The 17856-nt window shown below is 33.8% G+C and overlaps 1 protein-coding gene across 1 annotated transcript; it reads left to right on the forward strand.

The window, feature by feature from the left end:
* Nucleotides 1-5407: 5407 nt before the first annotated feature.
* On the forward strand, nt 5408-7467 carry LOC112525736 (NAC domain-containing protein 92). The gene is made up of 3 exons (XM_025135974.1): nt 5408-5572; nt 6399-6664; nt 6762-7467. The coding sequence occupies exons 1-3, from the start codon at nt 5419-5421 to the stop codon at nt 7251-7253; spliced, it is 912 nt and encodes a 303-aa protein (XP_024991742.1). The 5' UTR covers nt 5408-5418; the 3' UTR covers nt 7254-7467.
* The last annotated feature ends 10389 nt before the right edge of the window (nt 7468-17856 follow it).

Raw genomic sequence — 17856 nt, forward strand, 5'->3', positions numbered from 1 at the left:
CCCGTCCCCGGTTAAATTCTAGCAATCCTCGGTCAAAACCCGGTAAAACCCCGATCAATCGGCGGTCAAAACCCCGGTCAATCCCCGATCAACCCCTATAAAAAGTATCCTTTAGTTTGATTCCGGCCCCGGTTTGAGTAACATCCCCCGTCCCCGGTTTGAGTCTACCGGGGATCCCCGGCCTCGGCCCCGGGACCCGTTTTAGCGGGGAATCCCTGTCCCCGTTCGGGTCGGGTGAATCGGGTCAGGGCAAATCACCATCCCTACACGTTAACAGAGCTTTAAGATAAATCAGTGTTCAAAAAGGCGCCGTCATGGCACAATAAGCTGTAAGACGTGTCTATGTCGTTACAAAATGACCTATAACGTTTCTGTAAGGCGTGACTCATATTTTTTCTAACACGTGATTTTTTTTACTTTTTATATTTTTTACCTTGTGTTTTTACACTATTAACTTTAGATTTTATATTTTTATAGATTTAACTGATCACATCACTCACAGTTTCACAAATTCATGAACTTTACAGACTCACGGTTAAAATTAAGTTGTAATAAAAACTTTTCTAAGTTCTAGTTAAATACTAATCACAAACCTATTTTTATAATAATAATCTCTATGATTTCTTCCTTCTAATATGAATGTATATTTTTTTAATATAATAATCTGATATATATATATATATATATATATATATATATAATTCTATATATGAAATACAAATTTATCGTTTTATGTCACGTCTTTGAAAATGTCGCGTCCTCGCTGTGGAGTGTAAGGCTTAAGGCTTAACCTCGCCATGACGCCACACCTCTCGCGTTTTTTGAACCTTGAGATAGATGGAGATATGTTTTAGTTTTTGTATCTTTTTATATATCTCTCTGTTTTCTGTGTATTTATTTGCGTAACATGATTTGCTAATGTTTTATGATGTTACTTATTCTTTTCAAAAAGTTTTTATAACCGTACCTATCTCGTATTAAGTTAGAGGTTGTTTGTTTATCTCTTAATAGTTTCATTGAAAGGCAACCTCTGAATCGTTAAGAGGTGAATCTTGTTTGGTAAAAAAAAAGTCTGCCTCTTAATGGTTCTAAAACTCTCTTAATGATTTTGTATTAAGAGCCCTAATTTCATTGTAAACAATTACCAAACAATTATATTTCATTTTGCACTATATCATGAGAGCCTCTTAATCATTCTGATCACTTAATCATTCTGCAACTGCCAAACAGCCCCTTAATCCCTACATTTAATTTCTTCAAACTTTTCTTAACAAACTTTCTAAAGTAGTCATGTTTTTATGGAAACAATTATTCTTATTCTTTTGGAGGTAGATAGATTTACGTACATCTCGACCTACTTCTAAGTGACAGATACCACATATCTATGGTTTGATTTGATTTTAACATAAACCATAACAAGATATCTTAAAACTAACATACTTCAAATGCTATATATGTCACATACTCTTTACCATCTTAAAGTACTTGGTTTTTAACAAGTTCCCCATCTCTAAATGTGATTGTTAGAAGTTAGCTTGTAGTTGTTCATCATTCTATATTCAGTGGTGGTTTGCTATTCTTATGAGATAGAGAGGATCTCCTATTTTGCAAAATTTGTAGTAACAACAACAACAATGATGCACTATCACTGTAGAGGGAAGTTTTGTTATGGACTCGAAATAATTAGGAATCTGGATGTGACATCCCTAAAATGAGGTAAATAAATATTTATGATAAGAAAAGAAATAAAGATAATAAAAGAAAAATGATGGACTTTCGATTGGGTCGATGAAGTTTTCTGATCATAAAGCTTAATCAGACAATTATAGAGTTTAGTACTTTGAGGTTGATCATAGGTTGACTTTAAGTTGACTTTTGAGAGTTTACCCACATCCAAATTGGACTTCTAACCATTTATTTTTCGAGTTTATCCAAATATCACTACTTCCGCAATATTAGATAAAAGACAAAAAAGATAAAAAAAATTCAACACCAGATCTGCAATTGCGAGGGCTAGATCGGTAATAACGAAGATCAGGTCCGCAATTGCAATGATAAACTAGTTGAATTTCAATTTTTTTGTCTGTTAGCTAATATTGTTGACCTGGATATTGTGGAAGGGAGATAAATAATTAGAGGACTAATTTAAGTGTGAGAAAAGGTCATTTGAGTCCATTTTCCTATTAAATATTATGTTATGAAATTGTCGGTTATCGGTCGGGTAAGTTCATATGAGAATGATACATATTTAAGAAAATAAGAGAATGACCAAATTACGTACAAAATCACATATGATTTTACATTAACAACCAAAAAAGTGTGCAGGCGACCCTATGGCCGCATGGCAAGGTTGCATGAATCACACATAACTTTGTACGTGATTGTTAGTGTAAGATCACATGTGATTCGGTCATCCTCTTATTTATTTTAAATATGTATCATTCTCATATAAACCCGTCTCTCTCTCTCTCTCTCTCTCTCTCTCTCTCTATATATATATATATATATATGCGTGTGTGTGTGTGTATATATACACACACACACAAGGTCGTTCCTTGGGGGAGGACGGTTCGGGTGTACGTTTAGGACCCACAAGAAAGAGGGGTCCATTTTTTTCCATATATACTATATTGTAGTTCAAAAAATTCCTAAATAAAAGAGAGTTTTTTTTAGTACCTAATATAATATGGTCCAAAAAGAATTTAACACTATATTAAGAGTCCAAACATGTATTAATTAATTATATTGAAGAAGAAAATATGTACAAAAAACATCAATTGGTTGTACATTATATAGTATTGTTTATTGTTTATCTAAATTTTTATCTACTACTAAAAATCTAAAACTACTTTGCCTAAAAACATTGGTATATTCTTTATCATTCATCTCCGACTGACTCTTTAAGTTATTCCATCCGCATGAATTCTATTTTTGTATTAGATACTAGTAGATTTCTTGTTATTAATAAGAAAACTCCTACCTTTTGGAAAATGATTAACCATTGAGGTGATCCAACTTATATCCATATTTATGATTTCAAAACTACTATTTTCTATGTATATATTATAGACTTCTCATTACCTAATATTGTATGCATGAATCTTAAGTACTAGTTCATCTCTAAAACAACAATAAGATCTCAAACTATAACCGAGATTGACTTTTGATTCTTAGATTGACGGTTCCTAAGAAAATTGTTTAACTCTAAAAGTTTAAAACGATGATACATTAACATGATATGACATAGAAACTCAACTAATTCATATTGATTTACATAAAGTGTTATTGTGAATAATCAACATTGTGACCTCAGATGATGTCAATCTATATACTAAAGGTATATCAATCAATGTGTTTGGTAGTAAAACAATTTTTTTTGATTAATCTGGATATCCAACCCGCTATGCGAACTGACTAATCCCAGGGTGATTACCTGCTTTGCAGGTAGCCCGGAGTCACCGCATTTGAACCTGCGTGGCCACAAAGGGATTTTTTTGTTTCTCCTTGGATTTGAACCTGAGACCTCCTGACACTTTTGACCTTTGGAGCCAAGCTCCAACCAATAAGGCACCACCCTTGTGGTTGTGAAACAAATTTATAATGCTATCTAAAGATAATATGATAGATAATATTAATTTAGAAGTAATTATTATTGATTTTGCGTCTAGGTCGAAAAACTGTTTTATATGAATTATTAGTATTTCTTAAATTCAATGTTATTTCTGATGATAAAATCAATATATTGAATTTTTTTGTGTACTTATTGATGATCCATTTTTACATCTCGTCTAGGGCTACAAAGTATTAGGAACATACTTATATATATATATATAGAGAGAGAGAGAGAGAGACATACACATATATATATGTATGTATATATAGGGTTGGGTTCACGTGAGATCAAAGGTTTTTCGTGAGACCCGTAAGACCAATTTATGTTCATTGATCAACTTTATAAGTTAATGATCTAATAGTCAAAATTGCACGGTGGCGATTTTGTAATTATTAAGAAGTCTCGTGGCGTTTATGAATGTTTAGATTTTCAGATTGTAGATCTAATTTAAGGGTTGAGAATTGGTCTTACGGGTCTCACGAAAAACCATTGGTCTTACGGGTCTCACGAAAAACCATTGGTCTCACATGATTCCAAGTCTATATATATGTGTGTGTGTGTGACTTCTCATTTTTCAAATGATCCAATTCTAACAGATCAATATTTTAGCCTTCCATCTAGTCTAATATATATTTGATTTCATTTTGTTTCCTAATCTAAATTCATTTTCTTCGCTTAATAAACTTTCTCATCTTCCATACATATCTCAATCATAATTAAAGAATCATGATAATTGTCTATAAATATCTTTATTATTTTCTAATATAAATATTGGTTATAGTTTGTATAATTTGTTAATATTAGATGGTTTATAAATAAAACGTTCCATATATATGTTAATAATATATGTATCTACACATGATATATATATATATATATATATTGGTTATTATACAACCCTTGACATTTGTGCAACCAATACAACCCAATCTCAACCGTGCATTTCATTTGAATAATATGTGATTTCATGGAAGTTTTGATTGTTTCCTAATATAAAGTATTAATCATAATTAATGAATCATATTCATCTTCGATAAATATTCAAATTATAATAAATGAACACTCATCATTTCCATAAATATCTCAATTTATTGGGTTGCATTGGTTGTACAAATGCAACGAGTTGTATTTGAAACAAACTCTCTCTCTCTCTCTCTCTCTCTCTATATATATATATATATATATATATATAGGACAATAATTAAATGAGAACCGACATAAAAACATATTTTATATGATTTTTTTTATCAAAAACTATGATTTAAGACGTGTTTCACATATGTTTGTGTTCACCTTATGAAAAAATTACATATGAATTTTTTTTTGTTTCACTTGGTGAAACGAAAAATATACATAAAAAATATTCATGTGGTGAAACAAATACATTTGAAACTATTACATTATGAAATAAATATATGTGAAACAATATCTTAAATCCTAGCGTTTCATGAAAAAAAAAATCATGTAAAAAATTATTTTAAAATCGGTTCTCATAGATTTATAACATTTTTGTGGTTATCATTTGATTTGCCGTATAATATATAATATGGATATATAACTAAGAGAAAGTTAAGAGCACCTCATAAAAGAAGACAAAAATTGAAAATTATCCACTATTTACCAAACCATCTTTGTCAAAGAGTTAGCTGTTATAATCAAACAGAAAGAAGACTAATCCTATGTGGCTGCTTGTTGAAGAAGGTTTTGGTGTATACAAAACCAAAAGGGGGTTTCCCCCATTAATAGCTGACCACATTTCTCCTCCACTCCAACCACCTCATCCTACTTTCAGTTTCAGGCCAACCATGGAAGACACCCTTCCTCCTGGCTTCAGATTTCATCCAACCGATGAAGAACTCATTACATTTTATCTCTCTCATAAGGTCTCTGATTCCACTTTCACTTGTAAAGCTGTTGCTGAGGTTGATCTCAATAAATGTGAACCTTGGGACCTGCCAGGTATTTCTTTCGTAAGTTTTTTTTCTACTCCTATGCGTTATACCAAACCAAATCACATGTATGTCATAATCCCATGTCTGAATGTATAAAGATTTGACATCTAAAGAGTAAAAGGGTTTAATTATGTTGTATTAATTGTAATGAAATTTTGTTCAGAGGCTGACTTCTTCTTCTGACATATACAAAGTATGGTTTGGTTATTCAGATTACCATTCTAACATATTTTGTATGGTTTTAGATGGTTAATGATTTTGATGGTCTTTTTATTGCATTTATTACTACGTACTCTTGGTGAACTGCAAATAAAAAGGGACCTATACTTAATAACGTTTAAATTCTTCAGACCTATAATTTTGAGTCTTACACATCGGCATTAGAGAAGTTACGCCATTTAACAACTTTTATTCAAATAACCCAATTTCATGGATAAAATTATTTGTTATGTATTCTAACTTAGTCCTACCAATTTATTTTAGCACATTATATTATATATAGTGCACCATTATTATTCCAAATACTTAAAATTTATTATAAATACACTCTTAGCACATTTTATTGTAATGATGCTTATTTTTGGTGTTTTATTTCTAGGATGTAAGCTAACAGGTTCTATAAGTTATAACACTTTATTAGTATTATCATATCCAAATTGCTCCATTGAATTAAACAATTCAAGAAAAAAAATATGATTTTTCATCATCACAAGCGAAGATATTGGGATGCTCATTACTTCAGTGTTTTTCGAGTGAATCTCTTAGTTGTTGAGAAGATTGTCCAAAAGCCGTTTATAAGTGAAACCTTAGTGAATGGACTAAACTGTATGCAGCCAAAGCATCTATGGGAGAAAAGGAATGGTATTTCTTCAGCTTGAGAGATCGTAAATACCCGACTGGACTACGAACCAACCGTGCAACTGTGGCTGGTTATTGGAAGACAACAGGAAAGGACAAAGAAATCTTTCGTGGCGGGATCTTGATTGGGATGAAGAAAACCCTAGTCTTTTATCGGGGTAGAGCTCCAAAAGGAGAAAAAACCAACTGGGTGATGCATGAATATAGACTTGAAACAGCACATGCTTTTAAACCGAATAAGGTACATGCAATGCAAAGTGACCAACCGTGACCAAGAAGTTATTCGAATTTGATTAGTGTATAGGTTAATTTGATCGTTTTAATACCTTGTTTTGCAGGAGGAATGGGTAGTTTGCCGAATCTTTCAAAAGAGCACGACCCTCAAAAAGCCAATGGCCACAGCATCATCGCCCCAATCAATGGGTTCGCCTTGTGATACTAACGCGATGGCGAATGACTATGGTGATATCGAGTTGCCAAACTTAAGCGGCATTGGGAATTCAAATATTTCACTTCAGAATTATGGCATAGAATCTAATGTTAATACAAACATGAACCTGAATATGAGTCTGGCAAGCGGTCTTCCATCGCTTGCATGGCCATCTAACTTATTGACTTCAAATCTTTCAATGAATGCGTTGCTTCTTAAAGCCCTGCAACTTAGAACTTACCAACAAAGAGATGCTGCAAATTTTGATTACCAGTTTCTACATGACGCAAGTCCAAGCTTACAAGCTTCTTCCCCTAGAACTTATGAATCTCTACAGCAGCAGCAGCAACAAGTACAGCATCAAGAGGAGCAACCATTCAACTTGGACTCCATGTGGTAAGCTTTGATGGGTGATACTTGGTTGGGACTAACAGTTTATGACTCATCAAGAGGGGCATTTGGAGGTCAAAAAACTGAATTAATTGAACCTCGAAGCTCTTTGCTTGAATCATTTTCTAAGATGTAAAATATTGGCATAAACCTATGGTGATTACTGTAATCGTTAAGATAGTGTATTCAAAGTAGTTAAATAATTGTCGATTGGCTTATAAGATTTTTGTTTCGTCTGTGTATTTTTGGATTATAGTCAAGTTTTAACGTCTGAATCGTACAAATAAGTTTCGATATGGGAACAAAGTCATTGTAGTTTATCATCAAGCATTTGCTTCAATGGTATTTGGACAATGATAATACCTTGAGGGTTATGGCTTTAAGTTCCTTTTCCTTGTTTTCTCTCTAAAAAAATGGTGTACGTATGCTTATGTTGCAATTATATATATAGAGAAAGATTTGTCATATTCATACGATAGCAGTAACCAAATAAGAGAGCACGAAAGCCATTGAATAATGTGTGATTTTACACTAAAATCATGTGTAAAATCACATATGATTCCGACGACTTTGGCCTTGACCTGACGTTGCCCTTGTGTTGATCATGTTTTGTAGTTGCATGCAAAATCACATGTGATTTGACTGTTTTATTGTTCTCTTATTTTGATTATGTTCTCATTTGATCATTCTTCTCTTTATATTTGTGTGCGTATATATATATACACACACACACACACATAGGGGCATGTTCCGTTAAGAAAATAAGACCGCCCACAACATGGCACATGGTATATTCATCAGGAATGTGGACATGTTATTCATCATGAATGTGTGAATTATGATGAATAACACGTCCGTATTCACAATGAACATGTGACTCATGATAAATACCCGTCTGTTTTATTTATGAAGAATATTCATCCTAACAGAGACATATGACGCATTGTGGGAGGTTCCCGGGCTCTCAAAGAAAAACAGGTTTTCAACTGTACTTTCCTCTATACGTATATAAGTATATGTATATATATACTAGTTGGGCACCCTTGAGATGCTGTGTGATTCATTCAAATCATAAAATTCGAGACCTCTCTATTTTATTTGTAATGGTTTTGTGTGGTTTGAGTTGAGAGAATGAATCAGTTTTTAGTTGGTTATTAGTTTTATAATGTATTACGCCGTATCAGTTTTAAAGTATAGCATATGTTCAGGAAAGTAATTCAAGCCAAATCCAACCGATAAGTGCTTACCATGAGCCAAGACCACCGGCTATTCATGACCCAACAAATCTTTTTTTGGCTCAAACTGATTAATTGATTCATAGAATAGATAAAACAAGGTAAATTAGTCTTGGAAACAAAATATTTTGTATCAACTACATGAGATTGATACGGCTTGTTTCCATCATGGTCATCTGTAGTTGACTTTCTTCTCCGAACCATTTTAAACTTCTTAGAATGATTATCTGAATTAGCTACAAAATCGTTGTGGAACAAACTGGAAGTATGAGTATGATACTTTGAAGAACCATATGATTTGGAGTATCTACTAAAATAATTGTTTAACTTGACACTTGAAGAAATAATTATTCTTACAAACATTAACAGAAGAGAAAGGATCAATTGCATGAACAAAACTTGAGGCAGTCTTATAAGAAAATACAAAATCAGAATCAGTTGAATCGTCATACAGATACGTAGTATCTAGACTAGGTTGTTTAGATAATTCAGCATTTTCTGAATTCTCTTTGATTTTGCTCAAAAATTGTTTTCTTTCTTCAGAATACTTATGCTTTTCATTCTCAAGTAATAACTCATGTTCAAAAAATTTCTTTCAAAAAGAAATATTTTCAGAATAAACCAGAAAGAAAATTTTAAAGAAAATTCAATTACATCTTCAAGCTCTTTGATTTTACTCGCAAATTAATCTCTTTCTTTGTTAATCAAATTGCATTTCTTTTTAATTTCAGATCTCACATTCTTCTCAGGCACAAGATCTGATTCTAATACAGATAATTTCCTTGAAAGCTTACCAATTTTTGTCTCAAATATTTTCCTTTCACTTTCAAAATCATTTTCTAAACTCTTTCTCTTATCATATATGTCATTGAAAATCCCAACATTCCTTTTCTCAACAATTTTTCTTTTACTTGCAAAACCTTTCTTTTCATTTTCAAAATTTTTCTTCTCTATTTCCAAAGATTTCTGAAGATCAAAAATTTGCATTGTAAACTCCAAAATTTTCTTCTCAAAAGATTCTCTTTCTAGCTCAAACTTGATCTTTTCTATAACAACTTTTTCCAAATCAGAAACTTGTTTTGAAAGATTCACAATTGTTGTCTCACAAGTTTTAGAAAACTCATGTCTTGATATTGTTCTTTTGTTAAAGATTGCTTGTGTGAAGTGATTTCTGAAGAAAATCCTAAAAAGATGGGTGAAAAGGATGATAGTATGTCGTTTGAATATTTCGTCTATCGTGTGATAAGTTCAAGAAAGAAATATGTTGAAAAAAAGCCAAAACAAGTTGATAATATAGAACATGAAATTGTGGATGCAAATGAGTGATTCTTGGAATTCAAATTTTCTAATAGGTTTATAACAGAAAAGGATTTCAGAGTTGTGACCTATATGGATACTTTTAGAACTCAGTCTGAAAAGTTCAAAAGAGAGTACTGGCAGTTTAATGACAAAGTTGGTAAGTTGAAAAGAGATGTTCACTCAGACTTGTTGATCTCTAAGTTTATTGATATAAAGTAAAAGAAATGGAGGAATATTGATTACATCGGTTATGAAGTTGAAAGAGAGGATGATAAGTTGTACATATTTTCTGAAGCTTAATTTGCATCTACGAGATATTATCAAATCTACACCAAGCTCGCTTCAGTTGAAGAGAAAGTTGAAAAAGTTTTTGATTGCTATAACTCATGGAATTCTCAGAGCTACTATATGGGCAGGTCCAATTGATTTTCTTGTTGCTTTTGTCTTGGGTAGAGACAAAGTATATTTGATGCTTCCAAATGTTGAACTTAAAGGAATACAGAAGATGCATATAGGAACAGTAATAAGGGTTCATGTTGGATATGTGTTTAAGTATTCTTAAACAAATGAGAGATTCCTTTTTAGAATTATAGATGTTGCCAAATATTCATCTGGAACTATGAGGCAAATATTTGATTCACTTGGCAAGAGATTATTAAAAAGGCCTAAGAAGGTTAGTGAAGCTAAATGGTCAAAGTTGAAGGAGTTAACTGTTTGGATGAAAGAATATATTCAAGCCAAATGAATTACAGAAATATCATTATCATGAAGTTTGTTCCAATTCTGAAAGATTGCAATTTTGAAATTTAAAGAAAAGGGGGAGTTGTAAAAAAAACAAGATTTGTTGCTTCAAATGTCAAGTATAAAGTCTTGAGAAGACTTTCCATATATTTGAAGAAGATGTGAAGAGTACAAATCTAAGTCTGAAAATGACTATTTGTCTATGGCATAAGTCTTACAGACTTAGGGTCTTCCAGAGTTTGAAGTAGACTAACGCTAGATACACTATCCAGAGTTAGACACTTCAAAGATTTCAAGTTTACAACTTCTCCAAGATAAAGACTTCATGTACATAAGAATACTAGAACACATGTCATACTATAATAGGGTTGTCATGTAATTGTAGCTTCTCTATTCTGGTATGTATAGAAGTTTGTTAGGAGTTATTAGACACGATTTGACACAAATTATTTGATCATGACCCTTAGATACATCTTGTACTCATATATTTTTGATAATCAATACACATGATGACTTTGTTGATCCAATAATATTCTTGATTGTTTCTGCATATTCTTGATATTCTTGATTGCAAACAGTATACGGTATTCACACCATCATTGTTTAAATCTCTTACATTAATTAAAGAATCATTTTCTAGTAAATAAGTGTGTTCTCACAGAGCCCATGCACATGCATGCAAATCCTAATGCTCAGAAACCACTTCCCAAACAGAAATAGGAACCCAAGTCTAAAAAGACTAAAGGCAATAAGCCTGCACCCAAATCTAACCAGAAAGTATCTATACTGAAATTGGTACTTAAAATTCCTTGATTGTTTTGTAGAACCAACATGTGAAGATATGGTATTTAGATTCTGAATGCTCAAGACACATGGCTAGTGATAAAAGTCAGTTAACCTCATTCGAAGACAAAATAGGAGGTTTTGTCACTTTTGGAAACAACAAGACTATAACAACCATAGGATATGCGAATCTTGTGCAAGGCAATATCTCTGTGTCCAAAATGGTCCTCATCTAATCTACTAAGCATTAGAAAATTTTAATTTAGAGTCATTCTTTAAGAGGGTTGTTGCATCATTGAAACTTAATCTGGTAACGAGCTTCTAAGATCCAAAAAACATATGAATCTCTATGTAATAGATTTCTCTGCAACTACAAGTCAAGAGACTATTTGCTTAGTCTCACAGAAGAATGAGGAATGTTGGCTATAACATAAGAGATTTTCACATCTTAACTTCTCAAACCTAAACAAGCTTACCAAACAGAAGCTTGTCAAAGGTTTACAAGAAATAAGGTTTGACAAGGATCATTTATGTTCTACATGTGAAATGGGGAAGATCGAAAGTGTTGCCCTTAAATCCAAAACAAATGTACCTTGTTCCAGAGCTTTGGAGATGCTTCATGTGGATCTTTGTGGTCATATCTTAACCCAAAGTCTCTCCAAAGAAAGTATATCTTAGTTCTGGTTGATGAGTACTCAAGGTACACTTGGGTAGACATCATAAGGATGAAATTTGTTGTCCCAAATTATTGATTAGCTTGCCAAAGAGGATTGAAGTTATATTACAATTCAAGGTCCAAAAATTGAGAAGTGGCAATGGTACAAAATTGATATTTATCTTGTAAATGAAGGCATCTCTCAAAACTTCTATGCCATCAGAACCCCTCAACAAAATGGTGTTATGGAAAGAAGAAACAGAACATTGGTTGAAGATGCGAGGACCATGTTTGCATCCTCTACTCTACCTATCTCATTTTGGGCAGAAGAAGTATCAACCGCTTGTTTTACTCAAACTATATCTTTCATTAACAAAAGATTTTATAAAACATCTTATGAAATCATCAACCAGAGAAGGCATAATGTTAAATACTTTTATGACTTTGGTTGCAGATGCTATGTTCTCAATGATAGAAACCATCTGGGAAAATTTGACAAGAAGCTAATGAATGCATTTTCTTAGGATATTCTTTGACATCAAACGCCTACAATATCTGTAACACTAGAACGAGGGTGGTATTAAAAAGCATCAATGTAACCTTTGATGAGAAATCATTAATGACTTATGAACAACTCAATATAGAACTCAGGCTAAACCAAAGGACTTACAATTTTTCATGATCCAAGTCCAGCGAATCAGAACTCAGTATACTATTTGAAGACTTGTTTGATGAGGATAATTCCTCTACAAAACCATCACAGAAAATGTCAATACAACTATAGAAAATCCCTAGTCTATTCTAGGGGCATCATAACTAAAAGGTAACTTACTAAATGATACCTCTGTTACTTCAGCTCCTACTATTTCTATGTCTCCAAGGTTAGAACAAGCTTCAACATCTGGTGGATCTCATTTTAAGGGGAAGCAGGGGAACCATCTTCACTAATACAGAACTTAACAAAAACGTACCAAGTACTTAACTAGAGGAAATTATGACTCAAAATGCACAAGTACCCCATCCTCTAGCTACAAGCTACACAAAGGATCATATGCTACACCAAGTGATTAATGATCCAACTTCTAGTGACAAGACTAAACATGCCACTACAAATGAACGCATATTTATGAATAGTGTGGTAGAGCCAAAGAAGATATCTGAAGCCCTACAAGATCCAAACTAGATAAATGCTATGCAAGAAGATCTTGTCCAGTTTGAGAGAAACAAAGTCTGGTCTCTAGTGCCTCTACTTAAGAATAAAACAACAATAGGGACCAAATAGGTTTTTAAAAACAAGAAGGATGAGGATGGCATAGTGGTTAGGAACAAAGCAATATTGGTTGAAAAGGGATACTGCCAAGAAGAAGGAATTAACTTTGATGAGACATTTTCCCCAGTTGCAAGACTTGAGCAATTAGAATATTTTTGGCCTTTGTAACATACAAAGGGTTCAAGGTTTACCAAATGGATGTCAAGTTTGTATTTCTGAATAGTAAGCTTCAAAAGGAGGTACATATCCATCAACCACCAGGGTTTGAGAGTGTCAAGTATCCAACACACAGTTACCATCTGGATTCTGTATGGACTGAAACAAGCACCCAGGTATGACACTCTTTCAAACTTCATGCTTGACAATGATTTTGAAAAAAGATACTATTGACATAACTATTTTCATCAAAAGGTACAAGGATGAGCTACTTCTTGTATAGCTATATATTGATGATATTATTTTTTTTCTACTAACCCAAAGTATTGTAACAAGTTTCCAGCCTTGATAACGAGTAACTTTGAGATGAGCATGATGGAAGAACTTAGTTTCTTCCTTAGTTTACAAATCAAACATTCTTTAGAAGAAATTTTTATAAATCAACACAAATATGTGTTGATCTTCTAAAGAAATATAAACTCTTTGACTCCTCATCAATGATAACACCAATGACCACGGGATCTGTTGGTCTCAAAAGGGTTCTACAAGAATAAAAAGGTCATAAAAGGGAGGGATAAATGCAAATACAAATTTTCACTTTTTACATTTGTTTATTGATTAAAAAGAAATAATATGAGAATTTACAGTTTGTTGTGAAATAAGATAAAGAAAGGTCCTAATCTAAACAATCTATGAGAATCACTAAGCTTGTCTTGCATAGAGAGAAATAAGAAAGAATATGAGAGAGAAGATGTAGAAGAGTGTTGAAGGCGTAGTTGAGAAAGAGGGTCTTCTCAACTATTTATATCTACTGTATTAAATGCATCTAAGAAGGTACAATCCGCATGTCAAGAGGCGTAGTTGTACTTCTGATAGTTAACAGATACTTTCTCTCTCTACATTCTCTGTAATTGATTTCTCAATGAATGACATGATGAGTTTCTCTCTATCTATGTGCATCTTGATTGTTGTATACTACATTTAAATACTCCATCGATTAGATCTATTGTTAAAGGAACCTAACAAATGTGCTTAATCATCATTAACTCGTACTTTTTGACATGTGTCACTCTATACAAATGATTCACATCATTGTGTCAGATGGTTTTTGAATAAATTGGTCTCTATTCATAACTTTCGAACCTTTTCCGGCCTAGCTTTCTCGAATTTTCCTTGTGAATCGCAACTCAGTGCTTACAACTGTTCTTCAAGTTCTTCAATCTTTGAATCATGTCTCTTCTATTGGTTGCTTCTCATTTCGAGTCCTCTTCTGAATCAAATAATGATGAAGTTGTAGTACCTTTGCAACCCATTATCCTTTCCATTGTACAATCAATTCCTGAACCATAGCACCCTAGTGAAATACTGAACAAGAATCAATCTAAAGCATACTCCAGAGCATCAAATGACTCATTCTTTGTTAACATATATATTTCTCATCTAGATGAGTATGTGGAGATTGAACCCAATAATTACTATCTTGACCTGAGTTCTTCAAAGTTCAAATCAGAGAAGCATATCGTTTTAAAACTGTTGAAGTTTCATTCCTTAAAGTGATGGTTTATAAAGCACCCCATGGTACAAATTGTTTACTTGCAACAATTCTGGAACACTTGACGTTCAACAGAAACACTGAGAATTTCAAACTAAGGTGGCGTTTGGTTCGCAGAATGTTTTTGGATGGAATGAAATTTGTTAAAGGAATTTGACTTTGAAGAAATTGGAATGGAGTGTTGCCAGATTTGACCACCTGTTTAGTTGGCAGACATTGGAATGGAATATGTTAAGTAATTGGAATCTTTCTGTTTGGTTCACAGAATGCATCTTTAGAATTGGAATAAAATTTTGATAAATGACCAAAATGCCGTTTTTTGAAAATTTTAATTTTTTAAAACTAAAAATACGTTAATAAAATAATTATTTAATATGTAAAACAATATAAAATACACAACCCAAATATAATCATAAGCCAAACGACGTTACTAAATCGACGGTGGTCGGCGGTGGTTCAGATCGATGGTGGTCCACAGTGGTTCAGATGGTGGTGGTCCGCAGTGATTCAGATCGATGGTGGTCCGCAGTGGTTCAGATGGAGGTGGTCAGCGATGGTTTAAATAGGCGGTGGCGGTGGCGGTTGTTCAAATCGGTGGTGGTCGGTGGTGTCCGATGGTGATTCAGATCAATGGTAGTCGTCGGTGGTTGGCAGTGATATATATCGATAGTGGTCCGTTGTGGTTAGGTGACGATGGTCAGATGTGGTTCAGATCGGCGATGGATCATATCGGTGATGGTCAATGGTGGTTTAGATCGACGGTGCTTTAGATCGGTAGTAGTTGGCGGTGGTTCAGATCGATGGTGGTCCGTGGTGGTTCAGATGACGATGATCGACAGTGGTTCAGATCGGTGGTGGTCCATGGTGGTTTAGATGGCGGTTATCATCGGAGGTTCAGATTGACGGTGAGTCAGATTAGTGGTAGCTCAGATCGGTGGTAGTCGGTGGTGGTGGTCGACAGTATTTCAGATCGGTGGTAGTCGATGGTGGTGGTCGACGGTGGTTCAGATCGGTGGTAGTCGACGGTGGTCGACGATGGTTCAGATCGGTGGTAGTCGGTGGTGGTGGTCAGCGTGGTTTAGATCGATGGTGATCCATGGTGGTTATCATCGGTGGTTCAGATTGACAGTGAATCAGATTAGTGGTGGCTCAGATCGATGGTGGTTCGGATCGGTGGTAGTCGGTAGTGGTGGTCGGCGATGGTTCAGATTGGTGGTAGTCGACAGTGGTAGTGGTCGCCGGTGGTTCAGATCAGTGGTAGTCGGTGGTGGTGGTGGTTGGCGATGGTAGTTTAGACCGGTGGTAGTCGGTGGTGGTGGTCGACGGTGGTTCAGATCGGTGGTAGTCGGCGGTGGTTCAGATCGGTGGTGGTGGTCGGCGGTGGTTCAGATCGGTGGTGGTCGGCGGTGGTTCAGATCGGTGGTAGTCCCCGGTGGTTCAGATCAATAGTGGTCGACAGGTGGTCGACGATGGTCATATTGAGTTTTATGAGATTATAATATATTAGGTTAAGAGCATATTTGGTATAATGAAGATAGAGATTCCATTCCATAAAAATACCATGTAGTTGCTAAGGAATGTTATTATCCTTGGAATTCATAGGAATCTGAAGATTCCTTCCGCTGAAAAGAATGAACCAAACGAAGGAAATGAATCTGGTCAAAGGAATTCAACATTCCAATTCCTTCAGATTCCTCCAGAATCTAAGAACCAAACGCCACTTAAGATTGCTGATCAGATTTGCAAAATAAATCTATAGACCTTTAGGGAAAGATTGTGGTTACTTGTCAAGGATGCATATGTGGAAAAATCCAAATTTGATGCAATTCCAGATTCACGGACTATATGCAAAGATTTGTTAAGTCTTGCCTATAATGGAGAGTTGACATAGATTAGTGCATTTAAAAGGAAGCATTTACCTTTAATTTGGTATTGCTAATTTTACATTATCAGCTAGATGCTTAATTTGGGAAAAGGTCATTCTCTTTAGATTTCAAAACATCACCTTCTTCTAACATATCTAGAGTTCTGGAGAATAAATATCCATCTTTATCTATAACAACTAGAGTTTCCAGAGTTTCTTCCACTGGCTTAGAATCATCACTATCATCATTCATGATTTTATCAAATACATATTCAAAAATATTATTGATGAATTCATCTACCTGAATAGATTCTTTATGATCATCAACACTTGAATCATTTGAGTTTGAAACATTTTCAGAATTTGATTCATTTAAGCATCAAGAAAGAATGATATAGAAAACTAGTGCTTGATATCGCGCGTTGCACGATGATGATAATTTTTTTTTAAATTATTGAAGTTAGCTAAATGAGTCGTTGATCACATTTATATATTAAATTAATAAGAATCAATATTACATTTAATATATGAATCCACCCACATCATTTTGATTATCCACATATTTTATACGAATTTTACAAAACAATATATTAATCTCGAATACGGTGGAAACAGCCCCGGAACACACATTGTTTCGAACCACTTAGAGTCATAACTGGATTTTCGACCTTTCATGAAAGTTGTAGTATATAGTAAGGGCTTTCTAACTGCAAAATACGAGTTTATTCTGACTTACAGTTTGTGAGTTATACACTGTCAAAGTACAGAAGTTGCACTATCGGTAAAATCTAAATTCACAATTTCCCAACTAACTTTTATGATCCCAACTTCGCGTATTCAATCAAACGGGCAATTTTCTCCCCGACTATGGGTCCCATACTACTCCCCATTAACTGAAAATCCATAATCCTAATTGCTACGGTAATACCTTTTAGTTACCTTATGTCTGTTTGAACAAGCTCGGTTAATCTTGTCTTTCTTATTATGATGTACTAAAAAATTGATTGAAACTCGTGTGTTTGGTCATTTAGTAAATATACTATTTTTTAAATAATATA

This window comes from Cynara cardunculus, assembly GCF_001531365.2.
Source record: "Cynara cardunculus var. scolymus isolate 2C chromosome LG 13, CcrdV1, whole genome shotgun sequence".
In the NCBI taxonomy this organism is placed as follows: domain Eukaryota; kingdom Viridiplantae; phylum Streptophyta; class Magnoliopsida; order Asterales; family Asteraceae; genus Cynara; species Cynara cardunculus.